Raw genomic sequence first — 22,182 nt, forward strand, 5'->3', positions numbered from 1 at the left:
ACCCAGAAAGTTTGATATTAGGTTTTTAACTTTTTAAAGCCTTCTGGTAGTATAACAGTTAGATATTTTGGTGGTAGTTCCTGAAAAAGTTATAGTTACAATTACTCCAAACTTTACAAGAAATGAAGACCTTCAGATAATCACCTCAAATTTAGTATAAAATTATAAAATGAGCTTCTTTTTTATTTTTGGCAGGTTAAAAAAAAACAGTGTTTTTAAATATAGCATTAGTTCCATTTACAAATACTGTTTCCAAAATAGTTCTTTTACCAAGGTGTAGTAAAATAACACAAGATAAAACTTTTCTTTGGATACCTCTACTAGAAATAGGCTCAGGTTTTCACATGGAAAAGTATGGTGATAGGAAATACATTTTATTATCAAGCTTCCAGTATATTTACAAAAAGTTGGATGTAACCAAAAAAATATAAAAATGTACTGAACAGTCACTGTAGACTACTTTGTACATTATCAAATGTTTCTAGCAATTACTTCTTATACAAACACGACTTAAGGACAAAACGTTATGCAGGTTACACAGTATCTGGAGTAATTATTCAACTCCAGATTCTCTGACGGTGCCTTTACAAAATTTTTAGAAAATTTCTTAGGCATTTAACAACAAATACGAAGAGTGCAATTAATTTCATGGCTTGTAAAGTTTGATTATGTAAGTATAGCAAACAAACATCATTCCAGTTAATTTTCACCTTACGTAGTAAAACCACCGTAGAGTGACTGCCTAGTGACTCAGAATTATTCCATTTTGTGTGTGTTGATATAAACAGACTTTGGTGAAACTGGGGAGTCATCCTCTTATCACAGGGAAAATAACATTTCTAAAAATTTTTTTTTGAAAATTAATTTCGTTTAATCTTTGAAGCTTCTATAGAAGGACAAATGACCAAGAGGGAAATATGTCCTGGAGGTATTTGTGGGTAGAGAGTATAGCATAATGGTTGGGAGGGCTAAGGGTAAGATTAGAGCCATACTACTGGTCTCAAATACATATACTGTTTGAAATTTGGCAGTAGGTTAATCTCCCCTTGCCTCAGTTTTCTTTAAAATGGAGCTCATAATGACTTAACACTATGGCTGTTTTGAGGGTAAACTAAAACATAAAATAACTTAGAACACAGGAGCACTGCATACTGTTTGCTACTATTCTTTCAAGGGTATTTTTAGTCTAGATAGGAGACTAGCTTCAGGGATCTCGAAAGGCTGCTTCTCAGTCTGCTCATATACAAGAACACTTTTTTTTGCTACCTCAAATTCGGTGGGCAATGATAGTTAACACTTTCCTAGTTTTCAGTTTATTTGACTACATTCATATGTATCTGATCTTCACGACAACACTGTGACAAAGGTAGAGGCAAGAATGATAATACTCATTTTACAGACTGAGGAACTGCAGACAGAGCTGCCATCTCTCCAGGCCAACATAATTAACAAGTAGTGGATCCAAGACTTGAGAAAGAGTTTTGCTCTTACTCTTGTTAGAGTAGAGAAGGAAAATAATAATAATAAAAAAGTTTACAATGATTATTGAGAAATGAAGAAATAAAAAGCCACTGTTTCTTAGAAGCAGATGGTCCCACATCTTAAACTCTCTTTGGGAAACACATTTAAAAATAGTTTTTAAATACCGGCTGCTGGAGCCGAAATGTAAAAAGAAGTCTTCATTCTTTAATTTGCTGCGTTGATAATATAGCCCCAGCCTTATAAACTGTTTCATGCTCCACTCCAATCCATCCCCCCAAACTGCTTAAAATAATTTGTTTTAAAACACTCCAGATATCTGCAAAGCCCAATAGGCTAGGGGAAGGAGAAAAAAGGATACCATTTGCTATACAGTAACTGTAGTATTAACTGACCCTGCTAAAAAGCAGAAATTACTGGCTGAACCCTAGGTAAAGATAAATTGTGTAAAGCTGAGATCTGCACCTGCTGAATGCTGGACTCCAGTGCTTGCATCCGGATGGTGTCAGAATACATATTTAGCAGCAGAGTGGAGCTATGAAAAGATGTACAACTCAGCACTTAGACCAGCAGTACTCTTCCTTTTGTAACATCATTAGTCCCTAATTATCTTAGAAGCTGTTGCAACATACAGAAGGTGACAATCCTTATGTTGTACAGAACATATTCAGAGTAGCAGAGCAACTCCAAAAAGGTTAGGAATCACTACTTTGGAGTCTTGATTGACCTAAAAAAGAAAGTTGAAACAGCCCAGTGCTCTTTTTCTAGGCATCTAAGAAAAACCCTTCAATGCCTCTATGGTTGGTTAAACCAATGTTAAAAGTCCTTATAGTAACATCACATAATGGTAGCCTCACAGTTCTCTCTTAAATACAAGCTTGTTGAGTAACCAATTTTGTAAGTCTTATATAAATTTAGCCAAGCTATATAGTAACTGAATGCTAGCTTGACTTGTTTTTGCTTAAAACAAAACATATACATATATATATAAAAAACAGGAAAGGAAAGACAAATTAAGTGGTCCTATTGTATTAAAGTGAAGGATTAAGAAAAACTACAAAACCAGTTATTGCTTAGGCTAAAAAAGTTTATAAAAAGCTTCACCTAGATTCAATTATGACTTCTTATTATTCAGTTTCCTGCCTGTACCTACTCATTATGAACTACAGTACTGGTGTCACTGATTCCTTATATTTCCTCATATCTTTGCATCCCTGCAGATGACAACCTACAAAGAACAAGTTACATAACAAAATATCAGTCCATAAAATGAAATCCTTCCTTATTTAGGTTAGCTCAGTGATTAAGGATCTTCTTCCATATCATCTGGATTAGGAGCCATAATGAAGTGCTTTGGGTATACAAGGTTATGTGTGTATGCATGTATTTCCCAGCGAGCGTCATCACTTTCATGTGTAATGTAACGTTCTCCAATGCGAGTTTCAAATTCTCTAAGGTCAAGCCAGGTCTGATAGTCCTAGGAGAAAATGAAATTGTAATGATGAAACATAAAAGAAACAAAATACTGTCAACCTGGTTTTTTTGTTTTGTTTTGGTTTGGTTTGGTTTAGTGCCCTAGTCAAATAACTGACAGGCCCTACTCATAAGTATCTACTATATACTAAGTTCTACTTGTGATATTTTAAATGAGCAATTTAAAGAAATTTTTCAAACACAGTCTCCAATGAATGAAAGTAATTTCTGAAGTTTAAAAAAAATTGCTTCAAGCTTCTTAGGTGGCTAATAATAATCACTAAAACATTTTGTTCTATACAACACGAGGCCTAAACCTTACTCCTCAAAGTAGGGGAAAGTGCTTGGATGCTTATTAGGATAATTTAGTAACTGGTAGACTAGATTACATTTGTTTTAAAGCTAATTCTACCTCTCCCTTTAAAATAGTTCTAAAGCTTCCCTCCTTACTCTGAAGTTTGGAGGGTATCTTTTGATAAATCTATAAAGTAACTTTGGGAGAATTAAGCCAAATATTTTAAATGGCATTTAAAAAAAATCTCTTCAATGCAAAAATAAACCCTTCAGTAGACATTTAAAATAAATTTGATAAATTAATATGTCATGCTAATCTTACAAAAAGGTGAAATGAACACATAGGTCTATGAAAGGCTAAGTCATTGCTTTCAGTTCATGGGAGTTTAATTGCCTGTCATTACCGATTTGAATGCTGTACGGTTTCCATAGATTCAGCCATAGTACATATTAATCACTTAAGAGCACTTATATTATTCTGCTGATCTTAGAGTGGTTTCACTAGGTGGGACACATCAGAGTGAACTACTCAAATGAAGACTGCCAAAGAGAGATTACATTTTTTTTTACCTGTAGCCAGGGATGACTAAGAGATTTGTCAACACTGTAACGTTTTCTCATCTTCACTTGAAGCAGATTGTTTATCAGATCAATTGCTAAGGGAAAAGGCAAAACAACAAGATATATGAATTTGGGTGCACAGAGCAAGCCAAACTTGTGACTGCCTAGAAGGCAGTTCAACCCACAGAAATACAGGGTTGAGGAATTTTTGCTTGTCAAGGACATGGACTTTTAGCTAACATGTAAAATGAGTCATACATATTTACTGATTTAAGTGTATCTGTCAAATTTTCATTGCCTTTATAAGGCAGTAGAGAGTACAGTATACACTCTGGAACCTGACTGCCTGGGCTGAAGTCTGGTTCTGCCACCTACTGGCTGTGTGATACTGGGTCAGTTACTAAATTGTGCTGTGCCTCAGTTTCCTCATTAAGTTGCTGACATATGTTAAGAGCTTAGAACAGTGCTTAGCCCCTAAGTGCTAAGTAGTAACTATTATTATTTGAAGATGAATGAAACAGACTCTCTGATCCTCCCCACCCCACTCCAGTGCTGCTCTCTAGTCCCTGACTTGGTCTGGAAAAGTACTGCTTTGCCTCTATGTATGGTCATTGAGGTGGTAACGTAACCACCAAAGGTTCACACTTTTAACAAATAGGTTTCAGGGTGTTTTAGTGTACATGGTGAGTTCTTGGCATATATATTTTATTCACTTATTTGGAGAATGGATCAACTGCAAAACCAAGGCAACCAATAACTATATACTAACTACAGCCCTATATAATGGTACATTTGAAATATTGATAACAAAAGGCTAGACCCAGACACGAACCAAATGGAAAGACTTGTACCATTCTAGTTCTATTTCTTGTCTCTATACTACCAAACTAGCAAAGATTTTCCCTAAGTACTTTATGAATTTCTCTGTGTTCCAAATACTTCACACCTTTATGCATCGTTCCTTAAAATGTGGCCCACCATGTGCACCAGAATCATTTGGAGTTATTTAAAATGCACATTCCTGAGTCTTCATTCCAACTAAAGAATCTCAATCTATGGGGTTTCTCTTCTAATAAACTCATCAAGTGATTCTGATAGAAGAGTTCTACAGAACACACTGCCTAAGGAGTTCTGAGATAACATTGGTTAACATCAAAAAACTCTTCTTATGAGCTTCTTCAATTAGCTTTATTACCAAGCAAACCTGCTACTGTCTTCACATGTTGTTCCTTAAACTTTTTCCAGTTTAATGGAATATTAGTTAATCCTATGATTAGGCCTAGTACTTTTGGAAAAACAAAAAAGATCTACCCATTACATGGGTTGGCTAAATCCAGACGGGGGTATTCCCCAGCATTGGTTCTATTAACTTCTATGGGGCAGTTAGATAATGTTTTAAGTAGTGTACTTGTCCTTCTTGTCAGTATCAGTAGACTAAAGAGGGCCAGCCAAGTTATTCTTGATGGGTACAGAATCAGGAGTTGCCAATTCAAAAGCCCTCACTAGGTGGGAAAAAGATGTATGCAGCTTCCCAGCAGAGGTCCATAGGAGAGAGGAAAACAAACTGCAGTGTGTCTGGTGAATATAAAGTTCATTCAAGGAGCTCACAGTCTTATTCTGAAGATTAGAAAAGTCGATTATGAAAAGAATGAATACTTAAGAAAAAAATGGGGCTGGGTGCAGTGGCTCATGCCTGTAATTCCAGCAGTCTGGGAGGTCAAGTTGCGAAGATCAACTGAGTTCAAGAGTTTGCCTGGGCAACACAGTGGGACCCCATCTCTACCAAAAATTTAAAAATGAGCCAGGCGTGGTGGCCCATGGTGCATACCCATCATCCCACCTAGTCAGGAGGCTGAGGTGGGAGGATCACTTGAGCCCAGTAAGTCGAGGCTGCAGTGAGCTGTGTTTGTGCACACTTCAGCCTGGGTGACAGAGGGAGACTCTGTCTCAATAAAAATAAAAAATAATAAGAAAAAAGCCCAAATGTTTTTAGCCTAAGTAAATTTTACAGTTTAGTGGAGGAGAAGTCAGGTAACTTTACAGATGAGCCACAAAATAAGGAGTCCTCAAATTTTAATAGGAAGGGTTGTAGACAAGGGAAAAAAAAGTCCTAAGTGAATTGCAGAAAACAGTTCAGAAGAGTAAACAACTGGGCTTGTGTAGAGAGTAGTGGGAGATAAGGCTAGAAGGTAAGCATGGACCATATCACAGATAACTATGCCTGTAAAGTGGTTAAAAAGAAGTGTTTGGGAAAGTAATGTTTCCTGAAGATGGATTTGGCAGTAGTGACTGGGAAGGACCAGAAGAGTTTAAAAGGTAAGACAGTTAAAAAGCTATTTTAGTTTGAGAATGAGGCCACTGGGGCCTATGGCAGTGCTATGCCTGGGAACTATACAGAAGACACAGATAAAAGTGTGAAAAGAAGAGTGCTCAAAAAACTGGCAACTAGTTGAATTTGGAAGATGAATGGGAGATTTATTAAAAAGATAAGTTGCAAGAGACAGACTGATTTGGGATCAGAAAGATTTTTAAACTTGAAACACATAGCCAAAACTTAGTATTTTTTTTACCTTCACCAGAAATTTCTCTCCATGGATTTGGTGGGTACATAAATGCAGCATTTTGGATTTGGTCATTTATATCTTCATCCTCATTAAAAGGAAATGTGCCACTGAGGCTCACATAGATGATAACTCCCACTGACCACATATCTAGGGAACGGTTGTAACCTTTGCTCCGGAGAACTTCAGGGGCTAAGTATGCTGGAGTTCCTACCACAGATCTCCTGAATGACTTTTCACCAATGATGCGTGCAAATCCAAAGTCACACAGCTTCACCTGGAAATTGAAGGATAATTTTGTATTATAGTGTTATATATGTAACTACCTGTCCCTAAATGACACTGTATCATTTCAACATACTTGCCAGCTCTGATTATGAATATTAAACAATCACAGATAGGGAAATTGTAAAATATCCTTTTCTGAAAAGGCAGACACATTTATAGCCCTGTGATCCTGACTGGCATAGTATGAAGAGCTTTCCTAGTGCATATTTCAAAAGCTCTAGCTTCCAGAATACCAAATACCAGACTGGTGTTATGTGTGTTCCTATTTCTTATGAAACGGGAGTGTGCTGCTTTCTATCATTTGTGAGATCACTCTCCGATCATCTGTGAGCAGGAATTGTTTCATTTCTGAATCCTTAGTGGCTTTACAGTGCCTGGACACACAAAGGTATTCAATGTTTGTTGAATGAAAAGTAAGTTACAGTATTAGCCAGGTGTGGTGGCTCACGCCTGTAATCCCAGCACTTTGGGAGGTCAAGGCGGGGGGATCACGAGGTCAGGAGATCGAGACCATCCTGGCTAATGCGGTGAAATCCTATCTCTACTAAAAATATAAAAAAATTAGCCGGGCATGGTGGCAAGCACCTGTAGTCCCAGCTACTCGGGAGGCAGAGGCAGCAGAATGGCATGAACCCAGGAGACAGAGCTTGCAGTGAGCCGAGATTATGCCCCTGTACTCCAGCCTGGGTAACAGAGCGAGACTCTGTCTCAAAAAAGGAAAAAAAAAGTTACAGTATTTTAAAAATCCCTTGTTTTGCTTGATCCTAGAATCTCTTTTCTAAGGATGTTATAAATTGGCAAGTAAATAAAACTGAGGTATATTAAAGGTAACTTTTCCTGTGGACACCAGTGGAGACTGCCCCAGTGAGTAACAGCAACACTTTTCTATGACTATGGAACAAATTATTTCTAGTTAGATGTTTAGATTTGAAAAAAGTTATATGTAAAGGTAGCCATAGTCACTACCATGTCTTCTCAAAAGAGAGTTCTAGAAGTTGATGAGCTTGGCAGAATTCAGAACACTTATCTTGCTGCCCAGATTTTTCTAGAGGCTTAGATCTGGGGGATTAATGACCGCATCCATGGTGAACAAGCAAATGCCAGGTACTTTCTGGAGGAAATGCTCTGACTTAAAAAATGTCTTCAGCAAAAGCATTCATATAAATTGAGAGGAAAGAGATTTAAGCTCTAGAAAACAGTGGTACAAACAGTGCCTAGAAAACAAAGAAGTGAAGTTATCAAATGCTATTTCTGGGGTGTGGACTCTGACACGTTTTTATGAATGATATTTGCTCAATGCCATTACTGAATCTGGCCGCTGCTCGATTTCAGTGTCTTTGAAGAGTACGAGTACTGAGCCTGAAGAAATACAAACTATTTTGTTGTTGTTAAATGCCAGATTTCAGCTCACATCTTGGTAAGGTAAAGATGACTTGGAAGTCTGGCAACTGACTAAAGAAGTGGAGCCATGGCTAACACTTGAGCATAAAAAGAGTCCCTTTGCTTCTCACTGGAACACTGTTGATCACTAAAGTGGAGGTCAGAAAGTGGGAGTTTTAATGTTACCTCTGAGTGTGCATCTTTTGTCTATACTATTTTGAAGATCAAATGAGATAATATATGGAAGCAGTTTATTTAAAACATTGCACCAACTATTAGGTGACCCTTTCGACCTCACAATGATAGGAAATCACTTTTAGCCACATAAACATAAAAGAATATGATTACTACTTTAAAAGCTGAATGATTTTAAATATATCTTTTTATTTGAAAAGACAATTTGAGTTATATTTACCAAGTGAAAACAGGTATCTGTTGCCCTTAGTCTTGCCATTTGTCTAAATGTACGTTTCAAATGTATATAAACAATAGTTTGGCAACAGATATTTGAGCTGATGAGAGGAATCATCCTTGCTAATTATGGAAAACGGTTGCAGGGTACCACCACCACCATTTATTTCTCAGGATGATTGTTTCAGAATTTGGGTTATGAATCCATTTCATGAAATAAATTTAGTGGATCAAGATGAATACTTGAAAAAAAAAAAAAAACTCAACCGAATTTAAAAAAAGAGAGTGCTACACGTAGCCAGGACACAGAAGCATGATGCCGTTGTGTGTGTGTGTGTGTGGTGATGAGAAATGTTATTCTTAAATAGGTTTTGGTGAAAATGTTTGAAATACTCTAAATAGGAAAAGGAGTTGGCTGCCTGCCTCAACCAAAATCTATCTCCCATTTCCAGTAACACCCCATTTGTTTTATTTATGAGGAATTCATCCTAAGTACCAAGCACCAACCAAGGTCGATACTTGCTCACTTCGTTCCCAGCCCCCGGGGAGAGGTGAATTGCAGAATCTATGTGCAGTTATTCTTTTAGATGTGGTTAAATCTAAAAAGTCTTGAATATAAACAGTGTAACTAATAACATCTGAATTCATTTAGTTATTAATCCTCACTGGCAGTTACAGGCTAAAAACTATTTCTGTAAGATGGTATGCATTTTTAACCAACAGTACTTAGTACACTGCCTTTTATTATGTGGGTACTTTGAACATGTTGCCAGAATCATTTAAAAGGTTCTGGAGAATATCTCACCTGAGGAAATGGCTCTGCTGATGCAAGCAGCACATTTTCTGGCTTTAAATCACAGTGCACAATATTCTTAAAATGCAGATTCCTCAAAGCAACAAGTATCTGTTATGAAAGAAGATTTTCTTTTCAATGTCTGGAAAATCACAAGTAAACCTCAATGTGACTCCCTGAATGATTTAATTTGAAAACTCCACCATAGTTCATCAAGACTTAGCTAAAAGGGTGTTATTCTGCTTCTCAAGGTTAACAATTCCCACAATCACCCAACATGTAAAAGCACTGCTATTTAATTATTTTAGTGTTTAGCTGGGTGCAGTGGCTCATGCCTGTAATCCTACCACTTTGGCAGTCCTAGGCAGGTGGATCACTTGAGGTCAGGAGTTCGAGACCAGCCTGGCCAACATGGTAAAACCCCATCTCTACTAAAAATACAAAAATTAGCCAGGCGTGGTGGCATGCATCTGCAATCCTAGATACCTGGGAGGCCGAGGCACGAGAATCACTTGAATCCAGGAGGCAGAGGTTACAGTGAGACAGACTGCACCACTGTACTCCAGCCCAGGCGACAGAGTAAGACTCTTGTCCGAAAAAAAAAAAAAAAAATTAATTTTTAATCGCTAGTTAAAAAGAAAAAGGAGTTAAAATACCTGTGTGACCATGAATTTAGTAATTCGTTCTGGAAGCCGACTTTTCTCACTGGATAGAATCATTTCCAACATATCTCCATGCAGCTTTTCCATTACTACAAAGACTCGTTCTGGGGTTTCAAACATACATTCCAGATTTACAATCCCAGGATGGTGCAAATTCTGAAGAAAGGTTGCAAGATGTTTATATGACCAACTTAAGCAGAGAAACAGTTTTACTAAGTAAATATCTAGATGTGCTATGACTGTCTGAAATAAATGGCACAGAAAGAAAAAAGCCTAGAGAAGTAAACAAAGCAAACAAAATAAAAATTACAATCAATGAAAAGGATCTTAGGTTTTGATTCTCCAAGTTGTGTACTGGAGAGTAGCCACACTGAAGAGACAGAATCTTCTCCTAACTTGATTATATAAATCACTCTTATCCATTACTACTACTTTTCCTTCCTTCTCACTTGAAAAATCTGACACTGCTCTAATTTCATGCTTTCCCTGAATAGGCACCAACTGCCCATAAATTTTTAGTCAATTACACAGAAACCTTTGGCCTTTGGGGGCTGTATTTGTGATGGTATTTGCTTAAGAGTTTTATTTCTAAGGTAGCTATTTAAGTCTTGATTCTCATAATATTATAATGATAATTCCCTCTTTTTAGGCTCAATATCTCTACCCACATTATCACGTTTCTTGATCATAACTAGGTTACAAGGGTTGGAGATACATAAATATGAATGCCATACTGTTTATGCTTATAAAAAAGCAATTTATCTTGTGTTCTACTGCAGAAAATCCTTCATCAAAAATTCAGGAAGTCAGCCTTGCTGAAACACCTTCAATAGCTCTTTATTTCTGGACATAAATCTAAATTCCTTTGTCTACATTTTGAGATCTTCCAATTTAATCTTAAATATGTTCTACTGAATGAACCAAGTGATTAAACAATTTTTATTCCTTATTAATAAAAATACAGGCTGAGGGTGGTGGCTCACACCTGTAATCCCAGCACTTGGGGAAGCCGAGGCAGGTGGATCGTTTGAGGTCAGGTGTTCGAGACCAGCCTGGCAAACATGGTGAAACCCATCTCTACTGAAAATACAAAACTTAACCAGATGTGGTGGCAGGCACCTGTAATCCCAGCTACTCGGGAGGCTGAGGCAGGAGAATCACTTGAACCTGGGAGGTGGAGGCTGCAGTTAGCCGAGATCACGCCATAGCACTCCAGCCTGGGAGACGGAGTGAGACTTTGTCTAAAAAAAAAAACAAAAAAAAAAAAGGCCGGACGTGGTGGCTCATGCCTGTAATCCCAACACTTTGGGAGGCCAAGGCAGGCAGATCACCTGAGGTCAGGAGTTTGAGACCAGGCTGACCAACATGGAGAAACCTAGTCTCTACTAAAAATGCAAAATTAGCCCAGTGTGGTAGCGCATGCCTGTAATCTCAGCTACTCAGGAGGCTGAGGCAGGAGAATCGCTTGCACCTGGGAGGCGGAGGTTGCAGTGAGCCGAGATCGCGCCATTGCACTCCAGCCTGGGCAACAAGAGTGAAACTCCATCTCAAAGACAAACAAACCAAAAAAAAGCAAAAAAATAACCAGATGGTCCCCAACTTACAATGGTTCAACTTAACAATTTTTCAGCTTTACAGTGGTACAAAAGTGGTATGCATTCATTCAGTATAAACCGTATTCTGAATACCAAAAAAAATTCCGTTTTTGAGTATTCACAAATTACGTAAGATATTCAACACATTAGTGTAAAACAGGCTTTGTGTTAGATGATTTTGCCCAACTGTGGGCTAATGTAAGTGATTGTGCTTAAGGTAGGCTATGCGGGGCTAAGCTGTGTTCAGTAGGTATTTTTATCTACTTATTTTCAAACTTAAGATGGGTTTATGGAAATACGACCCCGTCGCAAAATGAGGAGAATCTGTACATTTTTCTTTAGCTTTTTTCCTTAATATGGCTAGCTGATTATGCTAGGGGGACTAACATGTTTTTGGTCTATGTAAGGCTGAGTTCCATGTCTAAGATGTTTTTTGAAGCCTTAATTTTAGCCCACATTTTCTCTCTTTTGGACTACCGCAGTAGTTTCCACTGTATTGTATATATGCAGCAGTACTTATTCCACTGTATTGTAATAATGTGTATATTTTACTCCATTGTTTAATGAACTCCCTGAGGCACAGATTGTTTTAGTTATTTTAGCTCAATATCTGCATCATGGTAGGTGTTTTCAAAAATGTTTAGAAAGTGAAAGAATAACAAATGCAAAATAGGTTTGCTAATCATTATAAACCAATTTTATGAGATCATTTTCCAAGTAGCAAAATACAAAATGACAACATTTTATAGTGGATAAATGAAACTTAAATACCCCATAGTGGTGGGGTGTGACAATGGCAGTAAGCAGTGTAAGATTCAGAATATTATAACTTTTATCAACAGAGGTAGAAATGTGATTGTTTTGCTATTCCATAGTTGTCTGGCTCTATGTTTTTCCCCCCGCCCTCCTTTAAAAACACGTGGACACACAAAAATAGAAGTATGCTATAACATTATTCTCTCCCTTAACAACTTCCTCTATTGGTTTAAATTTTCTGTTTCCTCTGGAGTATGTTTTAGTGAGTTATACTTTCACTGAGAATTACCCATTTTCTCCAAGCTTCCAAATTTATCCGATAGAGATGAGCAAAGTATCGTAAGATTCCTTCGCCCCCCCCCCCCACCCCCCCCCCCCCCCCCCCCCCCCCCCCGCCGTATTTGTGGTTATCTCCCTAAGATCATATTGTATTTTCTTCTTTGCTTAGGCTGGCCATTTTATTTTTACATACCTCCTCCCTTCCCCCGCACAGCGAACCAGCTTTTGGCTTATTTCTTTTCTGTATTTATTTATTTTCATTTTTGATCTGTTAATCTTTTCTGCTTTCTTTAGGTTTATTTTATTGTTCATTCTTCAACTCCCTGAGTTGGATTCTTAATTATTTTCATTCTTGCTTAACATTTGAGGTTATAAAGCTTTTTCTGAAAGACAGTACAAAGGTGCTTATATATATATATGGTATTTTCATGGTTTTCTAAATATTCTGAAATTTTGATTTCGCTCTTTGATTCAAAAATTAATAAAGTTTTCATGAAGAAGCTTATTGTTTTCTGATTTTGTAATTTATTTCTGCTTTAATGCATTAAGATCAAAGGATACTGTTTATACTACTGCTTTTTTGAATTAATGAGGCATTCTTTGTTTTTAGGGTACAGAGTTCAGTATAATCTGCTTAGATCTACCTTACTCTGTTTAGACCTTGTAAGTTCTTAATTATTTCTGTCTACTCCATTTCTCATGGACTACTGATGTGTTTGTTTCTCCTTGTTTTTAGTTTTTCTTTATAAATGTTTATGGTGTTATTTGGTGTAGTATGATTTTCACTCTTCCACTGTTAAAGTGGTCTTCTTTCATTTCATTTAATGTGTTTTCCCTTGAGTTAAATCTTGTGAGATCATGACCCTCAAATGGGTTTTTGTTTGGAGAAGGGACCTTTGGAGGACATCAGGGCTGTAGATTTCAGAAAGAATCATCAGCAAAAACAGTTCTGTGTTCTCTCTTCCTGAAGAGGCATGCACCTCTGCTTCAGAACTTCACTGTCGTTGGAAATATACATTATTTTATAGTTCTGAATTCTCATCTATTTTTGTTAAAGTATGCTCACTTCTGTTAATCATTTTTCTTACAGCTTTGGGGTTACTTCCAAGATGAGAACGGGAAAATGCTGAATTTACACCACAATGTTCAAACCAGAAATTTCTCTCTAGGTTTTTGATAACGTTTTCCAATTACATAGGTACCTACGAGAACACCATACCTTTTCTCCCACTACTCTACTACCCTCTTCAGGCAATATAGCAAAAGAAACATTTTACATTACCATATAATCTAGGAAACAAAAGGAACCTCCCTTCCCCCATATTTTTCCTGCTTTGCAACATCCTCCCTAGATGTGGCCAGGCTGACAGTTTATGTAGGCATGGCTCTTTTTCTGTATATTAACTGTATATAGACATATATAATGTACACATTACTTTAAAAAGTTAAAGGGAATCATTCCAAACTTTCTTTTCAATCTAACAATGTGTTGTAATTTCCCACATAAAACATTTATTCATTAAATATTAAATAAGACTTTGCCATGTACCCAGTAGTATATAGGTATTCTGGATTCATTATTAAATAAAAATTAACAAAGATCCCTCTCCTCATGGAGCTTATAAACTGTGGCAAGGTTAGACAGACAATGGGAAATAAAATAGTAAATTACCTAGTATGAAGGTGATAAGTGCCATGGAGAAAAGAAAAAGAGTTAAGGTAAGGGAGTAAGGTGGGAGGGTGGGTTTAATGCTGAATAGAATGTGGAGGCTTCATTGAGGAAATGGTATTTGGGCAAAATCCTGGTATGTCAAGCAGATATTTGAGGGAGAAAGCATTCCAGGCAGAGGAAACAGCTAATGCAAAGCCTCTTGAGACAGAAGCATGTCTGGCATGTTTGAGAAATAGCAAGAAAGTCAACATGGCTATTTTTGGGGGGGGAAAAAAGAGTCAATTTGTTGTTTATATTGTCTGCAGTGGAATCTTTTTCAAGTGATTTTGATTCAGTTTCATAAAGAATAATCACAGGTATCTAAAAGTGGGATGTGCTCTTTTCTATTAAACAGAATTACAAAGCCTGTCACCAAGAGCTCAAAAGAGGTTGGATGCTCCTGGATAAACTGTAAGGTCACTTCTAAATCAATGATCCTGTGATTTTTCCTCCTTGCCACTGGAAAGGCCAAAGCTGTAGTCTTAATAATAATATGCTCAATCTTCACCCCATCTTTTCTCTAAATATGTGAGCATGGGAAAGAAAAGCTATGGATGCCTCTAGGGATGCAGGTAAAGGTATCAGCACCAGGATGAACTACAGGAGTTCAGACAGCCTTTAAGGTTTGTGTGATGAAGAACTACAGATAAGAATGACATGGGGCAAAGATGGAAAAGGAAAGATGATACAGTTGGATGGGGAAGAGGAGAGCCAAAATGTGGTGTGAGTGCATGTAACAATGTAGTAGGTTATTTCCAACCCATGTGAAAAAGATTAGCTGTGATGCTCACATAACTAAATCTTTAGAAACTAATTTCAGTAAATGAGGTATGATTTTTTAAAGTTTCCTTTTAAGAAGTGTATTTCCTAAATGAATTCAGATTGTACTAATAGAATATTCTAGAATATCAATATTCTATATGAATATTCATATACAGTTAGCTAAAGTTCACCTTTATACTACACACACACACACACACACAGTGGGTCGGTCCAATGATGTAAAGTCGAAAGTACAGGTGGTTTGCAGACAGACTTAGATTCAAACTCTGAACCTGCCTTCCTGCTGGGTGATGTTGAGAAAAAGTACTGAAGTATAAATGCTGACACAAGGAAAGCCAAATATAAAAGTATAAATATCTTACATAAACAATTTGAAGAGAATCTACAACAAAGATAATCTTGTATTAAAGTTAGTATGAAAATAGCATAGAGACATCCTCCAATCTATTCCCAGTTTGGGCAGTATTGATGAAAATAACCAAAATGATACAAATAATGAAGTTTTTCAGACTGTGTATTACTTGGTTATTCCTAAATTTAGTTATTATGATCCATAGCTGATAACAGAGGAAAAAAACTTCAATGCTTATTCAGAGCTGTTTGTGATCAAGAAGAAATCATTCCATAGGAATATATCCTTAACTTTTATTGTTTTGCATACTAGTTGGACAATGAGGGTTCCAAAATTAGATACGTAAAAAATACCTGACAACATATTCATACTCTTCATATTCAACAGAGTATGAATGCTATTAATACTCTATTTAAAGGTAGCTTTATAGGAGGAGACAGCCTTGATGTGACCACAGGTACCTACTTGACCACCAGCTTTTTGATTATCATGCCTCTGAAAAAGTGAGGCAAATGTTACTACTAGCAACAAGTAACATAATAAATGTAAAATGAATCATTTAAGTTTCTTACCTTCTTCAAGGAAACTTAAGTTCAGAAGGAGACTTGTCTTCTTGAATTTCACCCAAAGCAAATGGGGCTCTGACAGCATTAACCATGTTTGTTTTTTTTTTTTTGAGACAGAGTTTCCCTCTTGTTGCCCAGGCTGGAGTGCAATGGTGGGATCTCAGCTCACTGCAACCTTCGCCTCCCAGGTACAAGTGATTCTCCTGTCTCAGCCTCCCAAGTAGCTCGGATTACAGGCATGTGCCACCACACCCGGCTTTTTTTTTTTTTTTTGAGATGGAGTTTTGCTGTTGTTGCCCAGGCTGGAGTGCAATGGCACAATCTCAGCTTACTGCAACCTCTGCCTCCCAGGTTCAAGCGATTCTCCTGCCTCAGCCTCCTGAATAGCTGGGATTATGGGCATGCACCACCGCGCCTGGCCTAAGTTTTTGTATTTAGTAGAGATGGGGGTCTCCCCATGTCAGGCTGGTCTCGAACTCCTGACCTCAGGTGATCCACCAGCCCTGGCTTCCCAAAGTGCTGGGATTACAGGTTTGCGCCACCTTACCTGGCCAGCATGAACTATTATATGAACATGATTTCTTTAATAATATGCAAAAGCTATATAACTAAGACATTTGCGTATTATAAATTATTTATATGATATTCAGAAAATGATCCAAGGATCAAGCTGAATTTTATTCTTCTAGATGACCCTCCAAGGGGTAAAAATGCTAGATGAAAAACACATAGGAATTTATGGAATTGAAATCATTGCCAATATATCTTTAAAATATGCCCCAATCGACTAAGCCATTACAAAAGTAAATAGAGTTTTAAATTAATGAAATAAATGCTGTTAAAAGGTACATAATTTTAAAGCAATCTTTATTTGCACAGTAATTGCTATGACAATCAAGCATGTCACCTGTGAAAACTGAATGAGTATAACAGTAACCTCCTAACAACATGTGGCGAAGTATCCTAAGTATTTTGAGCTCCTGGAATGAATTAAGAATGAAATTTTACTTTTTTAAAAAAGATTTTACTCACAAAAATGTATTCTAAAACTACTACCATAAAGTAAGATATTGGCAGTCCCTATAATGCCTATATTACCATAATCTAATTTTGCCTTCTTAAAAAAACAAGAGAAGCAGTTAAATCAGATTCTTACCAGCCTCTTTAATAAACCACCTTTTAAATTTTATTTTATTTTTTACCTGTAAAATAGCCACTTCATTACGGAGTTGACTTTCTTGTTTTGTGGGGAATCTCATCTTATCAATTACTTTAATAGCCACATCCCTCCCAGTCTTTCTATGTTTTCCTATTAAGAAAAAAAGAATAGGAAAGAATGAAGCAAACTGACAGCTTTATTAGGGAGTTGTCCACAGACTGAAATTTATATGTATTTACTCTTGAATTTTCTTTTTGGCTCATTTTTGTTCTTTCTCCACACTCCTTCACTCACCTTTAATTTAGGAAAAAATTGTTTTCCCCTCCATACATAACATTTGCCCCTAATAAAGTCAGCTGCATTATCTAAACAGGAAAAAATTTGAATGAACTTGTTGCTGAAAAGTAATCTACCTTGTTAAATAAATGATAATTACCCTGACCTAGTCCTTCAGAGACTCTGTCAAGATGGAAATACTGTATGAATGAATCAATTTTATTCTAGATTCAGTGAAGTCAGCACAGAGTGATTTAACCATGTACCCACAAACTCTGGGTGTCTCTATATTCTAGAATCTAGATATAAAAAATTTGTATTTGTCTCTGTGTTCTAGAATCTAGATATTTAAAAAAGATAGAAGACTATTATAATAAACAGTCATTCCCTCATTTATTAATTCAAATTAACTAGTTATACCTATTATATACGAGGTATGCCTTTAGATGCTATAGATTAAGCAGTGAAAATGACAGGTATATTTTTGGTGTTTGTTCTTCGAATATGTATGTGACTTGCTCTTCTCTACATAGCTATTTATTTTAGATTAACTCATTTGTCTCAATGGCACAATCGTAAGTCTACTTGAAAAGACTGAACAAATGTGTGCAATTTTGGTAAGAAGCCAAAGGTACCTCAGACAGTTCTTTGTTCCTTTGATGACGGGAAGTCCTCCAGAGATGTAACTACTCTTAGAACTGACAAATCTGAAGTTGCAAACCATAGATACTGTATATGCATGCAGAGTCAACACATTTTCTGGGCAACTGTTTTATGTCACAACACTAGGTGCTAGGAATACAAAGAAAATCCAGACATCTCACAGCCAACCCTACAATAAAGTTCAGTGGGAAGACAATAATATAAACCCAAAGGGTAATAGATATTGTGATAGAAGTATGTATGTTAGGTAGCACGAGTACTAAAGGGGAACAATGTTTTTATTTGATGGAGAGATAAGTATGGGGACAAGAAATTTCCACAGAGGAAACCCTTTAGTTGAGCCCTGAAGTATGAAAAAAGGTTCACTAGACAGACAAACGGGTGGAGAAGGAGCAGAGAGGCAAAGGGTATGGAGGCATGTAAATAGGACTGAAAAGATATAAAGCAAAGAGGAAGTTGCAATTAGAACTGAGGCTAGAGAAGCAGGGAGATTCACAGCAGCCTTGAAATCCTCTGCTAAGGAAACTGGCTATGAATCTGTAGATGACTGTGAACCACTTAAGGGTTCTATGTGAGGTAATACTAATATCAGATGTGAATTTTCTGAAAGATTCACTCCAAGAGTTGTATGAAAAGGTAAGAATGGAGGCAGAACAGCCAACTAAGAAACTACTGTACCAAGTCTTAACAAGGGGTAACAAGGGTTTAACATTTCTTTTGTATCTTAGTACTTTTACATATATTAAGTTTAATTAATATTTAAGCCCTATGAGCTACACAGGTCAGGTTTTATTAGCTCCATTAAACAGCTGAAGATGCTAACGCACAGTGAGGTTAAATGACTTCATCAATATCCTAAATCGCAGAGTTGGATTTCAGGTTCAGGTTTTCAGACTTGACAGAACAATCATGCCAACAGTAGACAAATGGTGCCATTTGTGTTGGAATACTAGTAGGAAATACACTTCAATGAATAAGCCCACTCAGCCCAACATAAACTTCAAACCATTTCCCCGCTGCCTCCGACAAACATCTCTATGTGTGAGCTACAAGAAGAGATAAAAAATACTGTAAAATTTTCTGATTCTGTTACTTTTTAAAGTTTGCAATGAAATTAAGGAATGAATACTCAAATTACAGTGAGAAGGATTTAGCTGAAAGATACAAGTCAGTCTTTGAAAAAAAGGCCACTGGACAAAACTATGAGATGACAAAACAGCTGGCAGATGTTTCACATTTTCCAGTTTTTAATGTGCACAATATGCAAATGGCTGTAGTTGCTTACCTCCATAAACGATGCCAAACTGGCCTGAACCAAGCACCTCATCTGCAAAGATCTGGTAAACAGTACTGATATCCTGGTAGGATAAAGTAAGCAGTTAGTATTATTTATTTCTATAATACAATGTCAACATCTCTGACTTTCTTCATTCAAATACTTAAATACATTTTTGTTTATGTTAGAAGCAACTGATTTCCATAAAGTGCAAACTATTTTATGAAAACATAGGCTTTCTATGTTCTATAAGAGGTTAAGCCCAAATTTTATGTGCAAGTATAATGTATTGTGTAAGACTTTCAGGAAAAAAATGCTTTGAATTTTAAAAATCTTGTATTTAGGCCTGGCGTGGTGGCTCACGCCTATAATCCCAGCACTGTGGGAGGCTGAGGCAGGCGGATCACCTGAGGTTGTGAGTTCGAGACCAGCCTGACCAACAAGGAGAAACCCCGTCTCTACTAAAAATTCAAGATTAGCCAGGTGAGGTGGCGCATGCCTGTAATCCTAGCTATTTGGGGGGAGGCTGAGGCAGGAGAATCGTGGGAACCCAGGAGGCGGAGGTTGAGGTGAGCCAAGATCGTGACATTGCACTCCAGCCTGGGCAACAGGAGCAAGACTCCATCTCAAGAAGAAAAAAAATCTTATATTTATTAAGTAGTGATCTCTATAAATAAATTTACCTAAAAAAATTAGAAATGAAATTTTACCTATTTTACCTTTAAAGAGATTTGCTGTCTTTGGTTTTTGAAAGAAAAACTCAAAAGTTCGTATTACTGGGATTAGCCTGACTTTGAGACTGAATAAAAGAATATGTATGAGAGAAAGTCTGTAACTCAAATGCATTCCTCTATCTTTCCTCACTGCTCTTTGCCCTTCCCTTTTTTTTTCTTTTTTGTAGTATCTGTTGCTGTGAGAACTAACAGAACTAATATACTAATTCGGGATGTTTAGTGTCAAAATTGCATTATAGGCGTGACTGATGAAAAAAAAAGTGGAACTTCACTTAGCAGACCCACACTTATAAAGACAAAGCCTCAGCCCTGCAACAAAAGCCAGTGAATATGCATGTATATGTGTTAAGTTGTAATTAAAATTTTAAGGTTTGTAAGAACCATTTTTATAAGCCTCCCAACTTTAATCAACTTTTTGTTTAACCAAATTTTGGTTCTAATCAGATTAGGAGGCATCCAGTGTATATATAATAACTGCTAGGAAAGTGTGTGTGTATGTATGTGTATATACAATTGTTAAAAGCCAATTCTGAATCCTTTTCCCCCTATGACATGGATGGATATATCCTCAGTTCCCAAGGGATTATTCAAAATTTGAGCTCTCATGTTTTTTGATATTCCTCCGTCTCTCCCCAAGAATATGGTGTCTATTCTACCTCCCAACAGGACAAGAGACTCAGATTATATCTCTGAAATTCTCTATCTCCAATAACATTACTAGAGTCCAATCTTCATTGCAATCTTAGAAATCTTAAACAACATTTATAAGTTAAAGAACTGTAACAGCTAAGTGCCCCAAGTAGAAAAGAGAGATTTTAATCTGAGAAATTATATATAACAAACAATTGACTTCCTTTTCTAGCCTGTTTTCCCTCTAGTCCAGGGGTTAGCAAACTCCGGCTTGTAGGCAAAATTCGGCCTGCTGCTTCTTTTTCTATGGACCCTGATCTAAAAATGGTCTTTAAATGACTGGATAAATCAAAATAATATTCTGTGACTTGTAAATATTAAATTAAATTCAATTTCAGGGTCCATAAATAAAGTTTTATTGGAACACAGTCATGCCCATTCACTTATATATTGCCTATAGCTGCTTTCTTGCCACAACCGCATAGTTGTATAGTTGTATATGGTCTACAACAGGGGGCCCCAAGCCCTAGGCCACAGACTGGTAACTGTTTATGGCCTGTTAGGAACTGGGCTGCACAGCAGAAGGTGAGCAGCAGGCGAGCAAGCATTACTGCCTGAGCTCCGCCTCCTGCCGTATCAGCAGAGGCATTAGATTCTCAGAGGAGCGCAAACCCTACAGTGAACTGTGCATGCGAGGGATCTCGGTTGTGCGTTCCTTATGAGAATCTGATGATCGACATGGTTCATTCCGAAACCATCTCCCAACCCCGACCTCCATGGAAAAACTCTTCCACAAAACCAGTCCCTGGTGCCAAAAAGATTAGGGACTGCTGGTCTACAAAGCCTAAGATATTTACTAAGAAGTTTATGGAAAAAGTTGCTGACCTGTTGTAAAACCCTAAGCATACCTATATACACCAGCCAAACTTAATTTATTCATCATTCCTTAAGAGTCCATTTCCTGCTTCCCTGTTTGTTCATCCTGGTGCTCCCTGTACTTGCATGAAAGGTTGTTCCCCAACCCTCATCCCTTCAGCACTTCTGTCAGTAATCCATTCCATCCTTTCAGGTATAGCTCAAATTGCACTTCCTTTAGGAAGCTTTCCCTGCTGACCCCACAAGAAGTAATGTTTGCCTTCTCTTTGAACCGGTCTTATCATTTTGTAATATTCTAATGTAACTTTTTCTAGTGAAAAAGTTATTTTTAATTTAAAAAATTTGCCTTAGTTTCCTCTATAAGGCAGAACTCCTTAGGGAAGTTATCAACCGTAAAGTCTAGCCTAGTACTTTGGGCGATGAACCAATTTCTCTAATAAAGATTTTCACCTTTTATTTTCCTTAATCACCCAGTTTACATGTTAGCTATAATGATTACTTACCACATTCTCCTGAATCTGACAATTAGATACAGAGATACTTGTAGACAAATCTTCTGTAAAATATAAAAAAGATAGATGAGAAAAGGACAAAATTTAGTATATGAAAATAATATTAATCTTT

At 37.0% G+C, this 22,182-nt stretch overlaps 1 protein-coding gene across 4 annotated transcripts in view; it reads right to left on the reverse strand.

The window, feature by feature from the left end:
- Nucleotides 1–162: 162 nt before the first annotated feature.
- PRKD3 (protein kinase D3) overlaps nucleotides 163–22,182 on the reverse strand; it is a 78,355-nt gene continuing 56,335 nt past the window's right edge. For 2 of the 4 annotated variants that reach the window (XM_023216334.2, XM_023216331.2), the window contains 8 exons: nucleotides 22,062–22,114; nucleotides 19,328–19,400; nucleotides 17,147–17,253; nucleotides 9,897–10,058; nucleotides 9,253–9,351; nucleotides 6,378–6,645; nucleotides 3,817–3,902; nucleotides 163–2,956 (listed from right to left, as the gene is read on the reverse strand). In XM_023216334.2, coding sequence (XP_023072102.1) covers nucleotides 2,783–2,956; nucleotides 3,817–3,902; nucleotides 6,378–6,645; nucleotides 9,253–9,351; nucleotides 9,897–10,058; nucleotides 17,147–17,253; nucleotides 19,328–19,400; nucleotides 22,062–22,114 — 1,022 coding nt within the window. In that variant the 3' untranslated portion in view covers nucleotides 163–2,782. The remainder of the gene's footprint in view (nucleotides 2,957–3,816; nucleotides 3,903–6,377; nucleotides 6,646–9,252; nucleotides 9,352–9,896; nucleotides 10,059–17,146; nucleotides 17,254–19,327; nucleotides 19,401–22,061; nucleotides 22,115–22,182) is intronic. The other 2 variants (XM_023216332.2, XM_023216333.3) reach the window with 1 other exon arrangement.

The sequence above is a fragment of the Piliocolobus tephrosceles genome, chromosome 15 (genome assembly GCF_002776525.5).
Source record: "Piliocolobus tephrosceles isolate RC106 chromosome 15, ASM277652v3, whole genome shotgun sequence".
NCBI classification, from domain to species: domain Eukaryota; kingdom Metazoa; phylum Chordata; class Mammalia; order Primates; family Cercopithecidae; genus Piliocolobus; species Piliocolobus tephrosceles.